The sequence below is a fragment of the Natator depressus genome, chromosome 4 (assembly GCF_965152275.1).
Source record: "Natator depressus isolate rNatDep1 chromosome 4, rNatDep2.hap1, whole genome shotgun sequence".
In the NCBI taxonomy this organism is placed as follows: Eukaryota; Metazoa; Chordata; order Testudines; family Cheloniidae; genus Natator; species Natator depressus.
The window spans coordinates 120283307-120310540 of NC_134237.1; the positions used below are offsets into that span (position 1 = coordinate 120283307).

At 40.0% G+C, this 27234-nt stretch overlaps 1 protein-coding gene across 1 annotated transcript in view; it reads right to left on the bottom strand.

Moving 5' to 3' along the window:
* Positions 1–27234, bottom strand: part of DOK7 (docking protein 7) — a 160207-nt gene that overhangs the window by 69416 nt on the left and 63557 nt on the right. The window contains exons 8-10 of the mRNA XM_074951771.1: positions 13901–13943; positions 3062–3127; positions 1931–2002 (exon numbers count right to left, since the gene is read on the bottom strand). Coding sequence (XP_074807872.1) covers positions 1931–2002; positions 3062–3127; positions 13901–13943 — 181 coding nt within the window. The remainder of the gene's footprint in view (positions 1–1930; positions 2003–3061; positions 3128–13900; positions 13944–27234) is intronic.

Sequence of the window (27234 nt, forward strand, 5' to 3'; positions counted from 1 at the left end):
CCTTAGAGACTAATAAATTTATTTGAGCATAAGCTTTCATGAGCTACAGCTCACTTCATCGGATGCATTCAGTGGAAAATACAGTGGAGAGATTTATATACATAGAGAACATGAAACAATGGGTGTTACCATACACACTGTAACGAGAGTGATCACTTAAGGTGAGCTATTACCAGCAGGAGAGCAGGGGGGAAAAAAACCTTTTGTAGTGATAATCAAGGTGGGCCATTTCCAGCAGTTGACAAGAATGCCTGAGGAACAGTGGGGGGTGGAGGGAGGGGGAAATAAACAAGGGGAAATAGTTTAACTTTGTGTAATGACTGTGACAAAGTTCCTGCTCTACCTTGGTGGGTCTTGCGCTTATTTGTGCATTTGCTTGCCTTGGAGCTTCACGGCAGCCCTCAGCTTGGCCGTTTTTCTGAACCCACAGTCCAGGTTGACTCCTCCTGTGTCTGACCAGGGGTTGGGAGGATTTGGGGGAACCCGGGCCCGCCCTCTACTCCGGGTCCCAGCTCAGTATGCCAACATTTTGCCCGGTATGCCAACATTTTAAGTCAGCCATAAAAATGTTGGCATACTGTGGGGCCATGCGGGTACCCATAGCAGTGCCACTGATTTGAAGGTATACATTGTCCCCAAATGTGAAATAGTTATGGGTAAGGACAAAGTCACAAAGCTCAGCCACCAGGTTTACCGTGACATTATTGGGGATACTGTTCCTGACGGCTTGTAGTCCATCTTTGTGTGGAATGTTGGTGTAGAGGGCTTCTGCATCCATAGTGGCCAGGATGGTGTTTTCAGGAAGATCACTGATGGACTGAAGTTTCCTCAGGAAGTCAGTGGTGTCTCGAAGATAGCTGGGAGTGCTGATAGCGTAGGGCCTGAGGAGGGAGTCTACATAGCCAGACAATTCTGCTGTCAGGGTGCCAATGCCTGAGATGATGGGGCGTCCAGGATTTCCAGTTTTATGGATTTTGGGTAGCAGATAGAATACCCCAGGTTGGGGTTCCAGGGGTGTGTCTGTGCGGATTTGTTCTTGTGCCAGTCCTTGCTTACAGACAGCCCCCCAACCTGAAGCAAATACTCACCAGCAACCACAAACCACACAACAGAACCACTAACCCAGGAACCTATCCTTGCAACAAAGCCCGTTGCCAACTGTGTCTACATATCTATTCAGGGGACACCATCACAGGGCCTAATCACATCAGCCACACTATCAGAGGCTCGTTCACCTGCACATCTACCAATGTGATATATGCCATCATGTGCCAGCAATGCCCCTCTGCCATGTACATTGGCCAAACTGGACAGTCTCTATGTAAAAGAATAAATGGACACAAATCAGATGTCAAGAATTATAACATTCAAAAACCAGTTGGAGAACACTTCAATCTCTTTGGTCATTCCATTACAGACCTAAAAGTTGCAATTCTTCAACAAAAAAACTTCAAAAACAGACTCCAATGAGAGACTGCTGAATTGGAATTAATTTGCAAACTGGATACAATTAACTTCAGCTTGAATAGAGACTGGGAGTGGATGTGTCATTACACAAAGTAAAACTATTTCCGCTTGTTTATTTCCCCCCACCCCACCCCCCACTGTTCCTCAGACATTCTTGTCAACTGCTGGAAATGGCCCACCTTGATTATCACTACAAAAGGTCCCCACCCCCCCACCGCTCTCCTGCTGGTAATAGCTCACCTTAAGTGATCACTCTCGTTACAGTGTGTATGGTAACACCCATTGTTTCATGTTCTCTATGTATGTAAATCTCCCCACAGTATTTTCCACTGAATGCATCCGATGAAGTGAGCTGTAGCTCACAAAAGCTTATGCTCAAATAAATTGGTTAGTCTCTAAGGTGCCACAAGTCCTCCTTTTCTTCTACCTTCTGACGTAATTGGTTGCAGTTCTGTTTACTCACCAGGTTCTTCAGGGCCAGTAGAAGTTCCAAGTTCTGCAGGTGGTGCCATGAACCCAAAACCACCTTTAGGACCTAGAACATTGAAAAATTTCCAACATATTTGGTCCCGCTGTAGCTAGTAAATTGGATGGTGATGATAATGTATACAATTGCTTTCTTTTAGTTTCTAGACACATAATCTAAATAACAATGCTAAAAACCAATTGAAGAGCTAAATACAGGCCAAGTAGAAGACATTCATATTTTCTAATGAGAACAACTGTAAGGAATAAACATTAACACAGTTTTAAAACTTCTCAACTGAGAGCTGTTGGCGTAAATGTGCGTTTTACCATAAACTGCAGTAGGAGTAATATCGAGCCTTGAGTGTAGGTTTCAGTGAGGGGTGGGAGGTTGATCTTGGGAGCTCCTGGAAGGCCCTGATTAAAGTTCCATCACCAGAATGGCGGGATGATTTTCCTGACTGGGATGGAGTTCGCCTCTTCCCTGGAAATTGCTTAAGCCATCCCTCCCAGAGATGATTCTGCTTGCTGACAGGAAATTTGTCATCTTTGGAATGGACCACATTGCACCACATCACAAGTGTTTACAAAACATACCCCAGGGAGAATACCCCCAGCTCCCTCTACAGAATCACATACCATCCCAATCAAAATTATGCAATAGGAATGCAATACTATATTATCAATATACTTGCATTAGGTTTTCATCTACAAATATTCCAGCTTAATGTGCTTGTTTGCCCTTGTTTGTCTCCTCCCTCCTTTGTTTTTATGGTGACGTATATTTTAAAAGGCCCTCACCGCCAGTATATAGGATTTATCACAGGCTAAGGTGGAAAATGTTTGTGGGAGCCCCTTGTTAAAATATTGGCAGCATTTCACTGACATGAATAGGATTAGTGCCTGTGCTTTGGCACACATCCCACCTGTCACTCCCTTTTCTAAACTTATCCCATCTGTCAATGCCATTTCTAATAAAATATTAATTCATCTACAAATTGAATGGAAAAATAAGCCATAATACAGTGGAAAATATCACTATTAAATATCACTTTTTAAAATCTTTTATTTTATGGGAAAAGTTACACACTTTTGTACACACCACCCCCCTTTAACTCACTATACTTACCAGCTTGCAGAGTGTGCCCTTTGGGTATTTTCAGAGATCCAGAAGCTGCCATGACAGAAGAAGCACCTGTTTTTAAAGAGAAATCTGCACATTAATGCGAACTATCCTTCGTTAGGATTAGCTGTCTGCTGTGCCCACGCATTCACAGTCAATGTTTCCAAATAAATTACCCTGGAAAAAGAAATCATTGGTAAGAAACAAAAGATTGCTTTTGTCATTGGAGGTCTTTGTTCCAATAGCTCCCTTTTTCAGTTCATTGAAATCCTCATCTTGTAATTGTTGTTATATAAATTAATTCTTCTGTGTTGTTTCTTTGGAACAAAGAATCCCCCAAAAAAGTTTCCACTGGCCAGAATCTGCCATCCCTACTTACCCAATCAATGGGCCTATTCACAGAGTAAGGTACTACCTAGTGTGGGTAAGAGGGACAGAATCACCCCCAAAGTTTCAGTTGTGAATTGCTGCTGCTGCAACCCTAACTGTGGTTTTGGAATAGTTTAGCCACAAAACTTGGTGCTGTAATTAATGTCTCATCAGACCTGATCCAAAACAATCGAATTGTAGGCATGATGCAATGAATAAGCAACAAATAGAGTGGGGAAGGGCCAGGTTTTGACTTCAGTGGGTTTGGATCCAGCCCTCGCTTGCTCCAATGAAACACTGTTCAGAGCTTTACTGTCTGATTTAATCACAGGAGTCTGAGATAACATGAAAAGTAGATTATCCAGACCATCTCTCCATCAATCCAGAATTGCTCAGTATGGTACAGATGTAGAAATATACATCAGATTTATACCATTTCCAAGTTATATAACCTGTTAAGACTGTTATTATGACATCTATTTAGGCAATTTAGAACAGAGTCACTTTTCATTCACCATTACTCATGATGAGTTGCACTTACACAAATAATCCCAGTGGGGCTCGTTGTGTGTGTAAGCGCTACTCAGTTTAAATAAGGGTGGGGGACTATGCCCTTTATTGTCTTTTTTTAATACCACACTACTGGTGACAGAACAGCTGTGCTGTGTGCTGTTTGGCAGAAGGAGACTGCATTTGGTACCTGGTGTAGAATTACCATCACCTCCTAAAATTATGAAGATTCCTTGAAGAGGTGAGCGACTGAGTTTCGGAGACACAGTTTAAAAATAGCCAAGCATATCTTACCCTCACCTTGAAGAAATTATATAAAATAAACAGGCTCTCAATATTCAACTGTCAAACAAAGCTGAATAACCAAGCAATCATGCTAAATCGAAGCAACACAAAGATGATTTAAGTCAAATATGAATACAGATTAGAGGGTAGTAAACAAATACTTCACAAGTACACAGCTGGACAAAAATCTCAGCATTACAGTACTTGTGCACACAAAAGTATGTACTCTATAACCAGAGGACACAACACACATTTTAAAAAGTATCTAATAATGAGGAACTGGATTTAAAAACAAAAACAAAAACCTCAAATGGGGCCAGTTTATAGAGCTCTTATACACCCTGGTGAGCACTTATTCACTCAGTCACATTGGTTTAAATGGAAATACTCACATGAGTAAATGTTCCTTAGAGTGAAAAAGTGTTTCACAATCTGGCCTCCTGGTAATGACCAGCTATGTTTTCATTGTGATTGGTTTTCTTTTTCCTCCTCTAGCTTCCCAGAGGCTATAATGTGCCCCTCTGTGCGTCTTTGAGATGTAATAAAGTTTATGCAAATGACAGTTGCAACTTTTTAGGAGAGACAGACACAGATGTTTCTTAACTGCATTGTAATAAGTTTCATTTTTCCTCTTCATCACAAAACTGAGCTGAGTGAGTTTAATCAGGAACTCAGTGCAATTCAATATGATTCATCCAGCAGGGCAGGTGGACTTTTAAGCAACATTCTATGAGTTGTGGAAGAAGAGAATCTGCCCTGACATTTGTAAAAAAAAAAAAAAAAAAACCAAAGAGAAAATAAACAATTAAAATTAAATATTTGAATCCATTTATGGTCAGGTTGATGTTACCCACTGGGCATAATCTGGTGACTGATGTACTTATGTTGTGGAATTTCATGTGAAGTCTTTTCATGAGGCTTTGAACTCCATATTACATATACTTGTGCTAATGGAGAACATTAAAATAAATACATAGTCTATTGAGACAGGATGTGATGTCCTCCTGCTTCTTTAGAACCGCACATATGGTTTGTCCTGTTCTTTGTTATGGTCACAAGCATACATAATGCAGCAAATGAGAGGAGCTGGCTGACAAGGTAAATTTTCAAGAATTTGAAGCAGCCATCTCCATGACAAGCATTCCCTTTCCCTCTCCAAGCTTTTCTGCCAAGCGACTTCATATGATGTGTTTTTGGGGGGTTTTTACAGTTCTTGGTGATGTCCATTTTTAGCATGGCTGACTCTGCCATGCCCTGTGTTCAAATGCATTAACTCATTTATAAAACTGTTTACATTTTACTTCTCATGCTAAGAGGAAAAAAATGTTCAATATGGAACAAAGAATTGGTACCCTTCCAAGGCATTTTTCTTGTGAAAATCAAGTCCACATACATTCTATCCCTAGAATTGCACTCATATAGCTCCTGCAGCTATGACAAAAAGAATCAACACTTGAAATGGCCAGCTGACCTGCTTGTAGCTTCATGTCAGTAGTCAGTCCTTTATGCCGACTCTTCAATGGTCAGAATGTTTTGCTATGTATGCACTTAAGTAGATAATGAGTAAAAATCTCATAAAAACAAATGAGAGATTATGGAGGTTTAAGTACAAACATTATAAACTGAGCCTTACGAGTTAAATTTTCAAACTTTGCCACCTATGTGATGGCCACTAATAGGAATGTGCACATGTTAAACAAGCGCTTACGTGCACAAGCTCCTTGTTTGCATTCACAACGTTGGCAACAAGGTCTGAATGTCTAGACTGCCTGATTGTCTGGAAAAGTCATTACCTACAGAAAAGGAAAATAGTTTAAGTTCTGAGATAAAGTTGTGTTACTTGCTGCATTAAAACTAGATGAGGCACCTAAATCTGCTCAGCACATCACTTAATTAGATGCAAATTCTTTCATCTCTTTCTTTGAAGAGAGCTGTTATCTTACATAATAGAGCATCCAAAGCACTGTGCCATTGTGACTGTTTGACGATGGGGGAAACTTTAGGTGTGTTTGTTTTTATCGAAACATATCAGAAGACTTGCTGGTGCTGTAATTCATCTATAAGATCTCCCCTGCTTGTATCTTTCTGCTATTTTAAAGTGATTTCACACCTTATTTATGTGACAAATAGTGTTTAACTATGGTGCACAAATCCGCAGACATCTACAAACATTTCTACTGTTTCTAAAGAGATCTTGCCATACTCTGAAATATTCCCCGTCTTTATAATGGGGAATTTCTACAGATAGGATAGAATCTTTCAAAAGCATACACATTTTTAAGGGCACCCCATAGTCATGATATTGTCTAAACTGTGTGACAGGGTCAGGCCAGATGGCTACAGAAGCGTGATAGAAGGCATATATATTAGTCTCAGATTAAGTAGATCCTTTTTCCCTGGGTAAGATGACAGGGGCAGTTCCAGAACAAGCAGGAACTTGCTGGAACCAGTTTGGCAGACAGGCTAATTAGGACACCTGGAGCCAATTAAGAAGAAGCTGCTAGAATCAATTAGGACAGGCTGGCTAATCAGGGCACCTGGGTTTAAAAAGGACCTCACTTCAATTAGAGATAGGTGCATAAGGAGCTGGGCGTGAGAGGATGTGCTGCTGCAGGACTGAGGAGTACAAGCATTATCAGACACCAGGAGGAAGGTCCTGCGGTGACGATAAAGAAGGTGTTGGGAGGAGGCCATGGGGAAGTAGCCCAGGGAGTTGTAGCTGTCGCACAGCTGTTCCAGGAGATACTCTAGACAGCTGCAATCCACAGGGCCCTGGGCTGGAACGCGGAGTAGAGGGCGGCCCTGGGTTCCCCCCAAACCTCCCAACTCCTGATCAGACACAGGAGGAGTTGACCTGGATTGTGGGTTCCACCAGAGGGGAGGTCTCTGGGCTGTTCCCCAACCTACATGGTGGATCAGCAGAGACTGCGTGGGTGGTTCTTCTCTTTTTCCCCATGCTGGCCAGTGATGAGGTTATCTGAGTGAACGGCAGATATGAGCCATGAGAGTGGCCAAACCGAGGGCTGCCGTGAATCTCTGAGGCAAGCAAATCCGCCAATAAGCGCAGGACCCACCAAGGTAGAGGACGAACTTTGTCACAACAGTTTATGATTCTTTGTGGTGCCAGGAAGAGCCAGGCAGGGGTCCCTATGATATATAAAGAATATAAAATTCCCCATGCTGATTAACCCTCTTGGGTCCAGTCCTTCTGTCCTTAAAGGTTGGAAGGTACTAAGGCTGGCATTTTCAGTTTCCTATCTCAGGTGCCTCTCCTTATGGGCACTGTTTGACATATGTATTTTCAAACGTGTATTAGATGTGTCTGCTGTAAACATGTTGATGCACCCCAAGTCCAGGATCTGTGTAGGCCGACGATGAAGGTCATGAGAATGGATTTCCTTAAAGGAAAAACCCTGGCACCCACACCATGCTGGCACACAAGAGTCTGCATCTGTGTTCACCACAGAGTTGAGATCTGCAGGCTCCCTGCTTCTCAGCGCTAGGGGAGCTGGGGCAGGCGAGGAATAGAGGCAGGAGAGTACTAGAGCATCTTATTTGTGTAGTCACAGCTCCATCACCCTTTGCCTACCATGGAGCAGGGACTAGGACCCATGGGCTCTACTTCCACTCTGAAGAGGAAATAGCAGCCACTGAGTGATTCTGCAAGTGCCCATGGTGTTATAGGAAGGATTCCTTCCCTTCTTGCCCCAACACAGATCCCATTATTCAGATGTGCACTCAGGCCAAGATTTAGCCCTTAAATAAAATATATAAACTGATTAAAATTCTGTACCAGTTTATCTACACTTTTTCTGAGCTCATTTCCTTTTTTCTAAAGGAATTTTAATTGTGTGCTCATAAGATTCAGTACAGTCAAGCAAGAGTAAGTCATATGACAGAAGACTATTTATTATTAATATATTTCTCATCATAAAAACTCTGCTATATTAAAATCTCTATCACTGCCAAGGATGACATATTAACTGTGGACAATGTTCAAAATATAATCCTTTTTTGGTCCAATAAAAATTACAATCTATTTTATCTTTCCCCCACCTCAAGGACTGATGATATATTTCCTGCCATGCTTTCATGAATTATAAATTACCTTCAGCCTTGTCAGTGGCCACCAAGTGACCATGGTGCGGATTCTTCTCTTGCAGTGATCTAAGTCAGGAATAACCCCTCTGAAATCAATGAAGGTACAACAGTAACTAGCTTCAGGAGAGGGGAACGAGGCTGAACAGTTCTGCAGTAAAAGAGATGTGCTCCTAAAAAGCCGCTTCTTCTTCTTCTTCATAAGAGCTAAATTATCAGATAGTTTGGTTTAATTTCAGCACCCATTCCCTCTCTGTTATATACATCACTTTAAGCTGTCTTGGGTTTCTCTCTTCCGTTCTTTATCTACATAACAACAATTTAACCAAGATACCATGTTCATAATTACCATCCTGACATTTCAGCGCATTCCATTCCATGGCACTGTTTTGCCTATATTCCTTTATTCATCCTCCAGAACATTTCCAAGTCAAGCTTTATGCAGCTTTTGTATAACAAGCAAAGAAGTTGTCACGTGGAGAAAGCTCTGTAGTGATGCAGATGATACCTATCATTTGAAAGATGAAAAAAAGGAACTGCATGCACAAGAAATGGAAAAGTTTTAATGATGATGACGGCTAATTATATTCAGGTTCACTGCTTTAGGGGGGGATTATCTGCTACGATTCTAATTAAGTTCCTGATTTTGCACAGGCAATTAAAAAATGAAGGCAAAATTCTCTCTGACTCCTATGAGTGCAAAAAGTGGTGGTAGAAACTGTGAGGCCACCACAACTTTGTCCCAATACATAGGTCCTGTGCAAGGCTAGAGTCACCAATGGTGCTAGTTGTTGCAAAGGATGGGGAGGTGGAGGGATTATTGGCCTGTCCTTTTCAAGCACTTGCCAGCAGAGCTTCCCCTAATCAGAAGGGACTTCCTTCTTCAAAGCTGGTTCTGTGGTGGTACTACTGGCTCCTGGAGGCATCGTGCTTACTTGAGCACACATACCTACAGGGAACAGCTCCATTCCAGCTCCTCCCATAGATACTATCACAATGCCATAATGGAGCTCAGGATATCTTAGTCCTGCAAATCCAGCAGAACCAAGTTTTCCAGGGAGTCTACTTCCATCTCATTCTGCTCAGCCTTGCTGAAGTTTTTAAGACAGATACAACACATGATTTTAAAACAGAATTAAATTATTCATTTCACCAGGTTATTTTGCACTTAGTAGCAGTTCTTGAAAGACATTTAAACAAATGTGTTATTCACTGACATATTTGTGAACACTTTTTCCACAGCATGTTTGAGTTGATATTAGAATTAAACACATTTCTTTTAAGCTGAGAAATATTTAACCTATTGTGTTCATGCCACTGGTAGCTGAACATGTAACTCCAGTTGTTCATTCAAAACTGAAGTGATTAGCAAGAGAAATGTTTTATAGAACACATAGAACTTCACGGCACTGCAAAGATGTCTTTGCATTTGTGCAAGGTATTTATGTGCATAGTTCAGGCAATTGTTTATGTAAATTGAGGATTAAGATGCACAGAGAAACAGGCATGTGACTAAATGGGTTGCTGCATGTTCGGGAACAGAATTGTGCATGCAGTTACACGCACAAATTATACACGTGAATGTGTACATCTTGCACCAGGGCTTTTTGTGTGCATGGCCTATTTGGCCAATTCATTAGATCAGTTACCTCAAATTAAGTGATTTTTCTCAAAACTCCTGGTCAGAGACGGTCTTTAGTTTGGCACCAGCAAATGAAAGGCAGGGGATGAAAACGGAGATAAAAAATATATGTAATAAAGAAATGTGGGCAAGCTCTAATGAGGCTCCCTAAGCCTGATACAATTCTTTGAAATACGATTGGATAACAACGTGACCTGGATTAAAGATGAAGGAAGCAAGATATCAGGATAGCATTACTTTCCGAAGCATTGCAACACATCAGGTTCAGTTACATTTGATGAGTCTGCAAATACAAAGACAATACTTTAAAAGGAAGCATCTGAGAATGATAAAGATGAGACCCTGAGAAAGAAGTTGTGTGGGTTTCTTATACAGAATTTAAAAAGAAATTCCAAAGATGCAGTTATTAAAAAGTAGAAGAGATGAAGATATCACAAAGGAGGCTAAGAAAATAAAAGTTAGATGAAGGAATAATTTAAAAAAAAGATTGTTTGGACTTTTATAGAAGTGTTCTTACCTTCCTTTGCCACTCTTGCATTTTCTGATCTTTATTACACATTCTATATCTTGCCCACTAGTTGCGTTCAAATCCCCACTTTTCTTTATCCTGCTGATTTCTTCTTCTTTCTGTCAGATGGTGAATTATATTGATCCATTTTCAATTAATATTCTTGCCATGTATTTTTGCTTGTGTCAATGACTTTCATATCTTCTCACCCTTTAAAGAAAAGATCTATTTTCTCACTAAGTGGATATTTAATTGTAAATTTTAAGAGAGCTTTGCATCTGTTTCCCATTTTCCTTGTGTTCAGATGGATAACAGGGAGAAGATAGTAAATTTTCAAAGAAATTTCTCTTAGTGGCACATTTATAATAATGTTGTGTGACTCTCTTTCTCTGCTGCAAAAAATATTATAATCCCAACTAGGTTTTTCTTTATGCATACTTTTTTAAAAATTATGGCAGAATTCTTCATCTCATGAACATCTTGATCTTCTGAACTACATCAGTGGGTTTATATAATGTACTGTTAGATTTGCTTTGCTTAGATGAGCAAACATTTCCTGTAGATATAGCCATTATACTCTCATTATGATTACATTTCCTTTGCTAAAAGATAACATGTTGAAATATACTCAGATGCAAAACCACAGCATGCTCTTCCTTTTGCCAGCTTCATTACATGCATTTATATTATTATGATCCCATTAATAATTCCACTATTGTTTTTGGTCTGTTGAAGTTATTTGACTTTTAAATTACTTGGAGCTAGATTGTTACACCATTACTCATGTTAAGTAGTACTCTTAGGGCTTGTCTCCACTTACCAGGGGATTGATGCATGACGATCGATCCACCAGGGTGTCGATTTAGCGGGTCTAGTGAAGACACGCTAAATCGACTGCTGATCACTCTCCCGTTGACTTTGCTACTCCACCGGCACAAGAAGTGTAAGGTAAGTCGACAAGAGGGTTTCCCCTGTTGACCTAGTGCAATGTAGACACCACTAAGGTATGTCGACTCCAGCTACGTTATTCACATAGCTGGAGTTTCGTAACTTAAGTCGACTTAGCCCCGTAGTGTAGACCTGCCCTTAGTATCCCTATTCATCTCCGTGTGACTACTCAAGGAGTAAGGCACTACTAACAAGAGTAACAATCCAGCCCTTTGTATTATATCCTCCTGCAATGCACTAGAATTATTCCATTACTTCTGAGTATCATCACTGTAAGAAAATGCTTATTTGCTTAAGTAAAATGTTCTAGTGCGTAATATATAAAAAAGCCAAAAAGTATGATGTATTTTTTCAAGAAGGGTGGCCTCCCTTTTTGCTGACTCAGCATACTCCCAGGAAATCTGCACATTAATTGTGAGCACAAATCTGTGTGCGTGTACCTCTACCTACTTGACAGCAGGCACAAATCAGGCAATTAGAGATACAAATACTCACCAGATGAAAATATACCACAGATAAAAAGTGCAAGTTGCCACAATCAAGTGATCCTTTTCAAAGATGAAATTTACACCTACATCTTGTGCTCCTGCAAAGTACTGAAGGTGCAAATACTGGTACTTAGACAACTACTTCCTCTGCACACAAAATCAGGGAGTAAGTAGTCTATGTGCTATTATTTGAACCTATAGTTTTGCAAGTTGAAATAATGGCGACCCAAATATTGCAGCTAAAAATTGCAACCTCAAATAAGAGGCCTTGCTGAATTTTAGTCCTTAATTAGTTTAAACTTCATTTGTTCTATTTTATGAACATTTCCATCATAAAGCAGACCTCTAATTTGTTTAGGATAACATTACTAAATATTAGAAGACGGGTAGTAGAAGGAAAGAGGACAAAATTAGAAGCAGTCATCCAAATTCTGCTTTCTGTTACACCTGTATAAATCTGGAGTAACTCCACTGACTGTACTGCAGTAACAAAGGACAAGAGTTGCCATATGGTTCTAAATGAAGTTTCTCCTCCTTACATAATGCAAATCGTCCTAATAACAAGTGATCTTCATTAGAAGACTTTCTGGTGTTTGCTTTGTTCATTCCAGAATCAATCTATTCGTGATATCATAAAATCCAGCTGTTAAAGCTTTAGAAGTAGGATAGATGGTTTAAAATGAAAAGCAAATATGTAAACACAATTTTGTTTTGTTTTTTATGTATATCAGAAGCAGGAAACCTGGGACAAAATCAGTGGGTCCCCGGGGCTACCAGGAAGTAAAGGGAGCAGTTAAGGAAGATAAGGATGTTGCAGAGTTGCTATACAACTTCTTTGCAACTGTCTTCACCAAAGACAAGGTGGGGGTGCTACATACCCCAGATTGACTGTACTCTTTTCAGATAATAAAAATGAAATCTTATCAGAGATCAAGACGATTCATAGATTCCAAGGCCAAAAGGGAATATTATGATCATCTACTCTGACCTACATAACACAAGCCATAGAACGTCCCCAAAAATAATCCCTAAAACATGTATTTTAGAAAAACATCCAATCTTGATTTGAAAATACTTAGTGATGGAGAATCCACCACCACCCTTGGTAAATTGTTCCAATGGTTAATTATCTCACCTTTAAAAATTTACGCCTTATTTCCAGTCTGAATTTGTATAGCTTCATCTTCCAGCCATTAGATCGTGTTATACCTTTCTCTGAAAGAGAAGGTGCTGGAACAATATGGTAAATTAGACAGAGACCTTAGGGAGAGTAAGATATTTTACTGACAGACATAGTTTCCATGCAAAAGTATATAACACGTTGTCGTTACCTAAGTAACCTGAGGTCATAGTTAATCTTGTAAGCCAGATTTGTAGCTTCTTTTCCAGCTTTTGTGAATCAGTGTAGTTCCACAATGGAGCTGTACTGATTTACACTAGCTGAGGTTCTGGCCCTATGCATCTGAATGTTATTTAGAGGACCTGGATGTGTACATTATGAATGGTTCTATGTGCGCAGCGAAAGGAAGCTTGTTGTGGAGGTGAAGAGTCTTCGGCTGCCTGGAAATATGAATGAGCTTGAGTGGAAGTCATGTGAGTTGAGTTTACTCTGGATGCTACTTAGCCTTAACCATACACCCCGACCTTATTGATTGTATTGGTAGGAAATGCACTTGAGCAACCTTACCTCTAAATTAAATACTTTTTTCAAGTTTGTGAACCCATGTCTTGTGTTGAACAGCAGTTGAAGACACTACAGATTTTTAATATATTTTACAAAAATGTAAATCATACAGACTGCACTAGAATAGCCAACAGCAGGGGGAATCCTATTCCACAAAGAAACTCAGTCCCGAATGTAGTGTCCTTACATGGTCAACAATCCCGCAGACTGCAAGATTTGGCCTTCAATTTGCACCCCCCCACACACCCTTTTTGGCAAATTGGGATTACAAATAGTAATATTTAGCAAACCAAACAACTAAATGGGCTCCTACCTGGGAGAGCTGGTAAGACTCCAGACTGTAAAACTGCTGTTCCCTAAACAAAACAGAAAGGGTTAGAATGAAATCTCTCTTTACATGTAACAAAGGTTACACAAAAGTACAATCAAAATTGTGAAGGAGTCTTTAGTTACGCAAAAAAGCCTTTTTAAGATCCGGAACAGCAACAAAAATACCCTGGAAAAAATGTATAAACAATACCTATATGAAATGTCTACAGTATACTTTTAAGGGTCACTAACTTTACTTTGACTGCTTTGAAACATACAAAAACAGCTACTCTGAAACTCAGCACTGATTATGAATTAATTATTCATTAATGGCTATTAGCCAGGATGGGTAAGGAATGGTGTCCCTAGCTTCTGTTTGTCAGAGGGTGGAGATGGATGGCAGGAGAGAGATCACTTGATCATTACCTGTTAGGTTCACTCCCTCTGGGGCACCTGGCATTGGCCACTGTCAGTAGACAGAATACTGGGCTGGATGGACCTTTGGCCTGACCCAGTATGGCCATTCTTATGTTATGTTCTTATGTAATTATGAATTAAGTGAGAAAAAAGCAGCTCAACTCTGTAATTCAAGATTAGATAAAATCAGAGTAACAGGTTTAATGTAAGGCTATATGTGTGCTTGAGTCTCTCCATATGCAATATAATAGATCACATTCACCTCGCCACAAGCAGAGTTAGACTTCCAAAAAAATCTGAAATAATTTTTCTCAATCTGTAGAAAACAAAATAAAACTGTCCACATTAATTATTAGCTACATTAACATTCAAGTCACATGGAATTCCTGCAGGAAACATGCACAAAGAAAATGTGTTATTTTAAAATCTAAAAACCATGATGCGATATGCCACTGGGTGACAGTGTAGTGTGGCACCAAATACTGATGACTGGGGAAAACTGTGTGGGATGATTCATTATCTGTGAGAAAAATCTAAGCACTGTGGCAGATGTACAGCTCAAGTTTTTACTAGTAATCAGTCTGTTAGGTGATCTTCAAAAGGCTGTTATAATTTTTACTCTAGCATCCCTATATCTTTTCCAATGCCTATATAATGTCAGACTTTGCTTATGCTTTTTTTGGTTGATAACACATTAATTCAGGGACAAACTCATGCAATAAAAATCTTTCAATTTATTTACTTCCTTCAAGTTCTTATTCTCAACTGCCTACCTCTGTTCAGAAGTTATATACATAAATTCAGTAAAAAATAAATAAATACAGTATTAGGGGCCTGGTCTGACTCCCATTAAAGTAAATGGAAAGACTCCCATCTACTTGGATGGGAGTGGGATTGGGCCCTGAAGATAAGAAGAAAGAATATTGGTTCAGGGAATGAAGAGAAGGTTCCTTACCTTGTGTGGTAATTGAGGTTCTTCGAGATGGTTGTCCCTGTGGATGCTCCACTTTAGGGTGTCTAGACATTTATAGTGGAGCACCCACAAGGACGCTCCTCCAAGAAGAACTAGACAGTAGAAAGAACTCTGCTCAAGCTCTTTTAATGTTAAACAACAAGAGACAAGTATTTAGATTTGCAATGTAAAACCACCTCTACCTGTGGGAAGAGCACACAGGAGACAATTTCAAGCGTTGACTGACTCCACTACAGTCATGAAATCTAAAGCTTCAATATTTACTTGTGTAATCCTGCTTGCTATATTTTTTAACATTTGGGAGATTGTTTACACTGGAAGGAAAGAAAACACCCTATAAAAAGAAGCAGAGCCAAGATTTCATTTCTGAAGGATAAATCTAGTAGCATTTCAGAAAAAGAAAAGAGCATTTGCTCAAATTAAACTCAAGTGTTGCTGTTCATTTCTATAGTTACTGAGTGCCAATCTACAAGTGGATGCATTTCAGTGGTGAGTAAAATGTTTTTTTGCATATGTAAAGTCTGAAAAGTGTTTTGAGTTCCTTTGGGAGGAAAGTTGCTATTATAAGGGGAGTTGATCTATTATATCAACTATTATAAGGGGAGTTGATATTATAAGGGGCGTTGACATATTTTGGTTGCCTAACTTTTTCATTATAATAGATTCTTGCAACGATTTTTGAGAAGCTATATCATCTCCATTTTAATTCTGCAGAGGTGACTCCCTGAGGCTAGAGAAGTGCCTTTTTTTTTTTTTTTTTTTTGTCCCATGGCAACTCAGGGTTGCTAGGTTATAATACGTTCACAATCACCACAGCTCTCATTTGTGTTCCCCCAGAAAATTCTGGAAGACTGAACGTGAATATTCTAAAGCTAGGCCCATGCTACCACAAAAACAGTAGCTGCCAGTTAATTTAATTAATCCAGTATCTCAACTAACAGATTACAGTGCTGTAGATTTAGGGTTCACACCCTGCTAATGATAAAGGGTTGTGTATATATACTAATTTGTTTTTACCTTTTTCCTTTAAAAAACCCCCTACATAATTACATACACAAAACCCGTGTTCAAAGAACATTTTATTTAGCTTGCAAAGTCAAGCACTCACAAGTGAGAAAAAGCTAGATTTAAGGTTGTCAGTGCAACTTTAATTTTTCCCCATTGTGCATATGAATTATGATATCAAGAAGGCTGAAGTTTTTAACACCTATTTTGCTTCAGCCTTCACTAAAGTTTAATCATGATCAGATACTTAACACAGTTAATATTAACAATAAGGAGAACGGAACACAAGCCGGAATAGAGAAAGATAAAGACTATTTAGATAAGTTAGATATATTCAGGTTGGCAGGGTCTGATGAAATTCACCCTAAAGTATTTAAGGAACTAGCTGAAGCAATCTCCAAACTATTAGTGATTATGTTTCATAACTCATGGAGGATGGGGGAAGTCCCAAAGGACTGGAGAAGGGCAAACATAGCACATGTCTTTAAAAGGGGGAACAAAGGGGACCTAGGGAATTATAGACCAGTCAACCTAACTTCAATACCTGGAAAGATACTGGAACAAATTACTAAACAATTAATTGGTAAGCACTTAGAAGATAACAGGGTAATATGTAATAGCCAACATGGATTTGTCAAGAACTAAATCATGCTTAACCAACCAGATTTCCTTCTTTGACAGGGATACTGGCCTAGTGGATAAGGTGAAAGCTGAAGACATTATATGCCTTGATTTTAATGAGGCTTTTGTCACAGTCCTACAACATTCCCATAAGCAAACTGCGGAAATGTGGTCTAGGTTAAATTACTATTAAGTGGGTTTATAACTGTAACAGGGTGCTGGCCAGGAGGTCCTGAGCCAGGCCCCTGTTAGCCCAGCTCCAATTAAGAAGTATTAATTGGGGCTGGCTGAGTATGCCACGCCTAATTGCTAGAAGAGAAGCACCTGCGGGCCTTATTAGCCAGGGGGCTATATAAAGCTGGCAGGCAGGCGGGGGGGGGTGGAAGGAAGGAGCAGGAGCCGGAGCCGGAGCCGGAGCCAAAGGCTGTGCATCCCTGCTGGCTGGAGAAGTTAGCTAGCTAGCTATCCCCCAGGTTGCTGGTTTGGAGCAGACTCTAAATAGAAGGTGGTGGGAGCTGACACTGAAAATAAAAAGCACGGGTGATTCCACTCAGAAGGGGTCTCTGGCTGATTTGTTGCGAGGGAAAGCGAACGCCTTGTTACAATAACTGATTGAAAGATTGTACTCAAAAGAGTAGTTATCAATGGTTCTCTGCCACAAGACTGTACTCAAAGAGTAGTTATCAATGGTTCTCTGGGAGGGTGTATCTAGTGGGGTCCCGCAAGAGTATGTCCTGGGTCCAGTAGTATTCAATATTTTCATTAGCGAGAGATTATGCTTATAAAATTTGTGGATAATGCCAAAATGGGGTGGTTGCAAGCACTTTAGAGGACAGGATTAGAAGTCAAAACAACCTGGACAAATTGGAGAATTGATCTGAAATCAACAAGATGAATTCCAATAAAGATAAGTGTAAAGTACTACACTTAGGACAGAACAATCAAATTTACAAATACAAGATGGGGAATAACTGGCTAGGCAGTAGTGCTCTGAAAAGGATCTGAGGTTCTTAGTGGATCACAAATTGAATATGAGTCAACAATGTGATGCGGTTGTGAAGGCGGCTAATATTCTCGGATGTATAAAAGAAGTGTCATTTATAAGATATGGGAGGTAACTGTTCCACTCTACTCAGCATTGGTGAGGGCTCAGCTGGAATACAGTGTCCTCGTTTTGGGTGCCACTCTTTAAGAAGGATGTGGACAAACTGGAGAGAAGCCAGAGTAAATCAACAAAAATGAGAAAAGCTTTAGAAAAACTGACGTATGAGGAAAGGTTAAAAAACTGGACATGTGTAGCCTTGAGAAAAGACGACTGGGGGGGGGGGTGCGGGGGAGAGAGACCTAATAACAGTCTTAAAATATGTTAAGGGATATTTTAAAGAGGATGGTGATCAATTGCTCACCACGTCCACTGAAGGTAGGATAAAACGTAATCAGCTTATCGGCAGCAAGGGAGATTTAGGTTAGATATTAGAAAAAACTTTCTAACAATAAAGATAGTTAGTGCTGGAATAGGCTTCCAAGGAAGATTGTGGAATCCCCATCCTGAGAGGTTTTTAAGAACAGGTTAAGTCAAGAAGTTCCTGCCCTGCATTAAAATGAGACAGCCCCTTCCTCATTCAGCATACAGGATGGATGTGTAAAGGGCCAGAATTAAATAGCACTGTAGAGTGTTCTTTTAACTGTTTTGTCAAAGTACAGTCATATAAATAGACAGCAAGATATTAGAGGTCCTGAGTGAGAGGTAGGACGCAGGTATGGTGGTAGTAAACTGAAAGTATTCTAATATTCTGAATAGTTTACTATTAATGTATTCAATTTTTTTTACTTGAAGTTATCATCTGAAAAGTGGCTTTGGCACCTTCTAACTCAACAGCTCTGCTCCCTGTATGTATTTAAAGTCATAACTATTCACTTAACTGACAAAAATAAGATTTTGCTCCTTTTTAGTCCTGTCAGCACTGCAGAAGCTTAACACCTACAGGAGAATGAGTAGGATTCTTTGTTGGCTCATGCACCATCCACAGAATTGTTAATTAAATTTCATTTGCAGAATTGTTAGGGTTGCTGATGTGAGAGCTAGAAAGAATTCAGCTTGACTTTCAGATGCAAGGATGAGCTTGCATTCCTAGCAGTTCAGAAAACCACCTTTATACTTGTAAACTGAGCTAATTTGATATGGAAATAATTAAAAGCCTCAGATCATCCTTTTTTACCTTTTTGTACAGTGCCTAGCACAATGGGGCTGTGAGGTGCTATTACAATACAAATACTAAATAAAATAATAATAATAATAATGGGAACACTCAGTTACCATGAGGAGTGTGTTGCAAATGGGCAGATAGATTAGATAGACAGGAAAAATTATAGAGAAAATCAAATCAATACTATTTTTAGATATATAATTAAAGTAGAATAGTTAGATTACAATAGGTAGATATAAAGATAGAAATGGTTAATTAGAAAAGATTAGGTAAAATTAGATAAGATTTTAGATATACAGTTAAATTAGATTAGCTAGATTTGAATATCTGGACCAGATTAAGATAGATAAGATTATAGAATTGGTAGACTGAATAACTAGATAATCACTGAAAAAAAGCCAACATTGAACCCCATTATGACATTTTTACTGAGTAACTTTGCAGAAAAGAGCCATACTCAAACAGAATTGCATTGTCCATCCTTTTATGCAATACGCCATATTTTGCTGTTTCTACCCCTTTTGGCCATAGCCTACAATCCTTATTTAGGGAAAAATTCCACTCAGTCACTATGACTTTTGCCACAGTAATGACAACATTCTCAGACACTTAAGTAGTATACAAAAGTTGGGGGGGGGGTAAGGAAACAAAAAAGGGTTCTTGTCTGTCTGCACCATTTTCAGATTATTGCATAAATTTACAAATGTAATACAACATTCTCAAATATAAAATGAAAAATATGAAGAGGTGCATAGTATAGATCTGTAAACTATAGTTGAGTCAAAGCAGCAAGAAGATAATTTACCTAACTTAAATTATGTGTATCTTTGTTGTGTATGGTATGAAGCGTGGACAATGAGTATCAAAGTTTATGCATAAATCCAACCATTCTGCTATGACTCATGAAATAATTTAGGTGAAGCAGCTTTCTAATGCAGGCTTTTTTATCTATGACCCAGGAGCTGGGTATTGAAATAATGTAATGCATGGACTTAGTTCAAACAACCTCACCATTACAACACCCACAGTAAACGGATATGTACCATTTGCGTATTGCACATCATGAACTTCATGTCCAAGGCTATTTTAACCCTGGTAGGGATCTGGTTGCTGTCAGATGACATTCATTTTTGATGTTCTACTTTCAAATATCTTGGGTTGGGTTCAATGATAGATGTCAGAAGGACCTACTAGGTGGATACACTGGATCATTATTCGCAGATTAGCTCGGTTACCCCCGACTAAGCGTAACCTAACTGTGGCATGCATTTCCATGTTTGCAAATCGGGACCACGGCACAAGATTTTTTATGGCCCAAAAAAGGATACTTTTAAATGTGCCTATTCCATAGCAGCGCGTTCATCCAGTTTATATTAAGATGGTATTTGTCCACTTTAAATCCTATTAAACTACTGATTTACTTAATCAGATTTCACTTAAAACTATAAGCCAGTCAGGAACACTGTCACATGTAGAATGTGCAGCTTTTCCTTTCTTAACAGGCCTACAATCTCATTTCCAAACTACTGAAATATTAATATACAACAATTGATCTCATCACATGTATCACTTCATACAGCCCCGATCCTGCACTGCTAAAGTTAATGGGAGCTTTGTCTTTCACTTCAGTAGATGCAGGATAAGGCTCAACAGCCCAGGTTCTCTACTCCACCAAATAAAATGGCACACAGCAAGCTTAAACCAACTGGATATTTGTACTGGAGAATTTCCCTGCATAGGGAAATTTCTGACAGCTTTAGACTGATGTAGGTGGCATCGCCACTTCCGAGGCCAGCTGTCCCCCACCTCCTCAGTATAATAAAGGGAGAAGGGAACCTGTTTGGGGCTGGGTGGGCGGTGGCTGTGCCAGGAATGTGGTGAAGCCAGGTTCCACTCTGCCTGATCCCCGGTGATAAAAGCTCAGAAATTAGAATAGATTCCCTGTTGCTTTAACTTCCACCTGGGCCAAGCAGCCAGGGATAAGGGAGCCACAACAATCTCTCTGCAGCCACCACACCCCACTACATGTCCATGCTATTACTGGATGAATTGGAACCAGAGTTCCTAATTCAGGGCCATAGACACAGGAACACAGAACTGACACACTGGGTCACACGAATGTTCATATAATGTGGTATCCTAACTCTGACAGTGGCTAGCCCCACATGCTTCAGTGACGATGCAAAGATAACCTGTTTACAAGGAAAGTTTCTTTATAGCCCCTCCCCCACACTAGTTCTCCGTTGGCATAAGCCTTGATACATGAGGATTTATATTCCAGATAGGCTCTCATATCATGTGCAAAATGAAGAAATTTATAGCAACTGACATGAAAAACTGATCTTGAAAGCTACCAGATAGAAGATTGTAGGTGCTCAGTAGGATGGCACCCAGTCTTGTCTGGAAAACAAGAATTCCATTTTGTGAAAAATGTTGATGTTTTTGGCATTAGGTTCCACATTGGGACAAAGTTGAAACCTTTCTATATTTAAAAAAAAAAACAGGAAGAGCCAACCTCAAAATAGCCAATAGCTTAGTGGTTAGGGCACTCATCTGGGATATGAGAGAACCATACTCCCAAGTCCCTCCTCTGCCTGACTGAGACAAGGGACTTGCACGTTGGCCCAGTGAATATTTAATTAGTTATACATAGTAGAACAGCTCCACCAGGAGAGATTGAGCCAGCCGGAGACTGGCTCTGTAGCTGGATGGTTAGGACACTCACAATGCGAGAGACCCACGGTCAAGTCCCTTACCTACATCAGGCAGATCAGAGACTTGAACCTGGCTTTCCCGTATCCTGGTGGTAAATTCCCAACCAGCTCTAGTCAGAGATTAATTCTGCTTGGTGCGAAGAATTTCATACATAAATACAAGGTGGAAAGTATTGATGAATGCAATGGTACCCAATCCACCATTAATTAGTGCTGCTGCACAGGTTACGCCTTACTTAGGCACAGATTGGCAACAGAACTGTTGCATGGTCCAACATCAGGCCTGCAGGAGGATAGACAATGTATTTTTTAACCCTAGCCCCCCAAAAACATGGTAGTGATTAAATGGAGTACAAAAACCAAAAGTATATTTTCAAGGTGCTAAAATGAAATCATTTAAAACATGGCTGATTAAAAACAGGAAAACTACCCTTCCAATAAGTGAATCAGCTTCTGCTGGTCATAGTAATCAAATGTCTCCAACATCACCTGTATAGGAACCAAATGTCAGCTCCCTGATACTTTTAGCATTTCTGAGACCCCTCAGCCACGATGACTTAAGTAATTAACTGTGCACAACTTTGGATAAGCAAGCCATTCTTTCTGTTCATCCTGGTTTGATGATTTTCAATGGCTCCATTATTCTGAGACTAGTGACAGTGTACTTTGTTTCTACCATTGTACAACTTTTAAGTATAAACTACTTTTGACTAAGTAGACAGATGACGCTTTCCCAGAGTCTGGATTCTCTAACTGGAACAAGGCTTGAGACAAATTTCTGAGACACCAAGCTTTTCCGTGTCACCACCAAGCAGTTGATAGTCTTCAAAATATCACAAAGAACGTTGGTGATATGCTAAGTTTTCAGAACTCTCAAAAGAAACTAGACAACCCTAATAAAAAATACTAAGTGTCATACATTATCTTGCCATACAAGGACTTGCACTCCAGGGCCATTACACTGATCAAGCTGAAAATACACCCTTACGTGGACAGCTTGACTGCAGCTATGTTCAACTGTTTTGTCTGCAGGCAGAATGTAATCCTGATATTTCAAAGTGGTTTAAAAAAAGAGTCAAGATAAATTCACAAATGTAGTTATTCAAAATGAGATAGTGGAAACCATGAGTCTTAAATCCAGGAGGGAGATTTCTGAGAAATTTCCTGGAAAGTGGTCTACAATTATGGTAGTTGAAACAACGGAATTCTCCAACAAAGAGCAAGTGGTTTTATGGATGTTATATGTGGATGATGACATGAACGTTGATGAAGAGTTCACCGGATTGTACAATATAACCTGTACATCTGCACAGGTATATGTGTCAATAATTAAAGATACACTATTGTGTCTAAATCGGAGGCTCAGCAAGTATCATGGACGTTATCAGGGTGCTGCTAATATGGCAGGCTTAGTAACAGGCGTATCAATTAGACTGCAAGAGCTACATAACTCATTGCTATGGACATGCTTTGAATTTGGCATGCTGGGACTTTTTAAAAATAATACTATCCTAATAGATACTCTTGAAACTATTTACAAAAATCACAAAATGTAATTTAAAATCACCCAAATGAAATATTACATTTCAAGACATTAAATATGAAGTGTTAAGTACATTGCCAAGCATCAATATCCTCTGTCCAAAAAAATGGACTTTCTCTTCAGAAGCACTGGCTTCAATTTCTGAGAACTACTTTTCACTTTGTGCATCTCCGAAGGTTGCAAAGCATGCTACAAAAGATCCTGAATGAGCACTCAAACTGATGGTGTAACAACTCAAATGGAAAGTTGAACTTCCTTTTTGGTATTGAACTGGCTTGAAACGTTCTAAATGTGCTAGATATGTCCAAAACTCTGCAAGTGTCAGACATTTCAGCAACAGAAGGCCAATCTTTTATGAAAATGACACTTAATTTACCTTAGTCTATCCAATCAGATGAAAGCTAGAATTTATTTTGGCAGCAAATCCCCCAGAAAAGTTTCAAGCTGGAGAGGGTCAGCATAGAAGAGAAAAGTTTCCAAGAAACTGCAAACAGGCACAGATGAACCCAGTGCAGCAAAGGAATGTTGTATGTACATCTGCTTCAAAGTAATTGATTTTACAATGTCCATTAGTCAATCAATATTTGAACAGAAAGGCTACCAAAATATTCAAAATTTTGAAACTCTCATAACTCCAAACATCATACATGCAAGTTCAAGGCCTGCTTCAGGTGAATGGTTTCAATTTCATCTATGATTTTCTGATTACTCAGCTTCATCTGTTGCAAGCCAACTGTCAGCTTACAGAAAGATCACTGAAGTCAGTTCATAAATATCTCAGTTCACTAAGCCAAATCAAATGTCAGCTGTTTTCTGAAGTGATGATGTGGATGAATATCATTTTGGTGATACCAGCAACCAACACTGTGAGTGAGTGTAGTTTCAGTGCTCTCTGCTATGCGAAAACATAGCTTTGATCCACAATGGGACAATCACACCTCCAATGCTGCATGATTTTACATATACACACATATAAAATTTTATATGTAGGCAAGGAAAAAAGCTACAGCTTGCAGATGTTGCAGAGGAGTTCATTTCAGGAAACCCAGGGTAAAGATCATTTGGAACATTTTTTTGAATATATAAGTCGTTATTTTTATTCATGTTCAAAAAAATGAGTAATTTTTGTACCATGACTAAATTTGTCCACTTTTAATAAAGTGAGATAAACAAGCTTCTGTTCCAAACTCAGTATTTCCTTTATTTATTTATGCAATCTCTAAATTTCTGAGGAGGCTACTACTCTCCCCTGGCCCTGATTTGTCTATACAATGAGTAGCTAGTGCATCTGTATGGCAGCAGATCCACTGGCCTCAGTGTGCAGCTATCCAGAGAGTCACACTGGTGCTGGAGAAGTGGTACACCTGAAATCATGTCTGCCTTCCCCAATCTGTGTACGTTACATATAACAGGTTGCTCTAGTGACCCAAAATGGCAGTTCCATTGTGGGCACGGAAGGCCTCACACACCTGCAGCAGGTAGGATTTGACACCGAGCAAATCACCGCAGCAGTAGTACACGTAGCGTTCTCTTTCAACCATGATGATTATGAGCATTGTATTCCTGAGGAGAAGGATGGGATAGCTTGTGTCTTCTGATGGTGTCCCCATCTGTAGAGGATTATGTGGTGCCACAGTCATATGAGAAGCACTATTTGTGCTGCCACACTTTTTGGACACTTAGCCCCAATTTTGTATTGTTATGGCACTTTTAGGGCTCTGTACCAGCAAGTGATTTTCAGGTGGAGGTGAAGGCATGCTGTGGCATGGTTTCTATGTTAACATGTAGCTCTTCTATTTACAGTATGTATGGTATCATAACACTCAGTCCCGCTTTCTCCATTGGTTACATCAACAGGACGGATTAAAATTAAATGTCACTTATCTTTGGCATTGGCAGCACAATATTTGTTTATATGGATAGTGGACCATATCCCTCATCCTGTCTGAACTGTGCTCACTGCAAGACTAGGGGAGGTGGGGTGTAATGGTAACCTTTAACCTCCTTTGCATTCCTGCAATGCTAGGGCTGGCAGGGGTTGAAACAGTCTCAGACATAAATTGGAGCAGCCTATAGGCAGCTCTAACTTATGTGCATCTTTCCATAGCCTCATGGGGACCATCCAGCAGCCAGGGATCACAGAGCACAGGGACACTCTAGTCGTTCCCCCTTTCTGCTGGATTCACTACAGTATGTCACCTGTGGATTCCCTCTCAGAGGGCCAGATCTGCCAGCTTCACAGCTGGTTTGTGCCACTGGAGATGCTTATTACAGGAACAAAGGGGGGGGGGGGCTGAGCCCTCCCACCACAATTGCCTGAGCAATCATAAATCTGGAATTTCCTAACCTTGACATAGCAACCTAAATAACCGTCTTTTAATACTGTCTTAAATGTAATTATACATCACATATACAGATGTGGTAACAATGGAAACTGCTGTGCAGTCTCATCTATAGTGAATACCCACAATATACCTGGCCTAAAACCTCAGTCAGTCAGGTTGGCATACACCTGTCCCCAGCCAAGTAATCAGGCTCACATGCATCCATTCTTAGACAACCATTCAGGCGCATGTGCACTTGGCTCCAACCAGTCAGGCTGGCCCCACACAGTCAATGAAGTTTGAATGCTTCCAGCCCCAGTCAATCATAAAGGTTCTGTTATACCAGCAATAATAGCTAAAAAATTGTTCAAGCACCTTGCCACCTAACAGAGTCTCTGTTAGGCACCCACACTCCCTACACAATGCAGGGAGCAAGCTAGGAGACAACAAATGGGATACACAAAAGCCAGCGCACTGAGCAGGAAGTCACCAAAACTAGCCAATAGGACGTGCCAAGGAGACAGATATGGCCTAAGCCCCAATCCTCAAAGGGAGTTAGGTGCCTAACTCTGAGCTAAAGGAGGTATCTCCTTCTGCTCAGGATTCACAGCCATGAACCCACTACTAGACTTAAGAACCTTAGCGCTCCTTGCAAGAAAATGAGGCAGTGGTAGTGGGGCGGTTTCCCCTTTTACCCAATAGGGTAGTGGTTAGAGCACTCAACCAGAATGTGGAAGACCTGCGTTCAAGTCCCTGTTCTAATGACCATAGATTTTTATACAAAGTGGACCAGCTTCAACAGGAGAGATTGAGAGAGACTCACTCCAGAATACCCGCTAGCCCAGTGGCTAGGGCAGTCACCCAAGAGTGGGATAGCTTGGTTCAAATCCCAGCTCCACATTAGCCAGAGAGAGAATTTGAACCTGGGTCTCTCATATCTGGTGAGAGGATGTAAGAGGATCACAGCAGCATCAGCAGCAGTATTCTGTGTGAGGCCAATTCGCCTATTGAATTGGGCCCCAGAGGCAAGATCTTTGGGAGAAATGCCTAGTCTGAAGATTCCACTGGGGTTCAGGCAAGAGCTAGGTGCCCAAACATCAGGACTTAAGCGCTATGCATATACCCAGTAGCAGAAATTTAGGTGTCTAGGGGACTTTACCAGTGGAATTTTAGGTATCTAGGGAATTCAGTTACCTGCAATGTTATGTGGGAGCTGAGCGAGGGGTTTGAGGATCTAAATTGTGGATTTAGGTGCCTAAATTCTTTTGTGGATCTAGCTCCAAATGTCCCATAAAATTATTTATTTTCCACTGACTTTTATAGCATGCCCTGTAACTGATACTGTAGTGCGGGGACAAGAGTAGAAAATCAAAACAAACTTCGATGAAAATTAAACAATATGCAAATGAGATAATGCATAATCATAATAAATGAAAACTGGGACATTTTGTTATTTGCATAAAGGCCCCAGATTTATGGACCTACAAATTTAAATGGGCATGTACCTCCACAGTGATAATAGTCACAAGGCAAA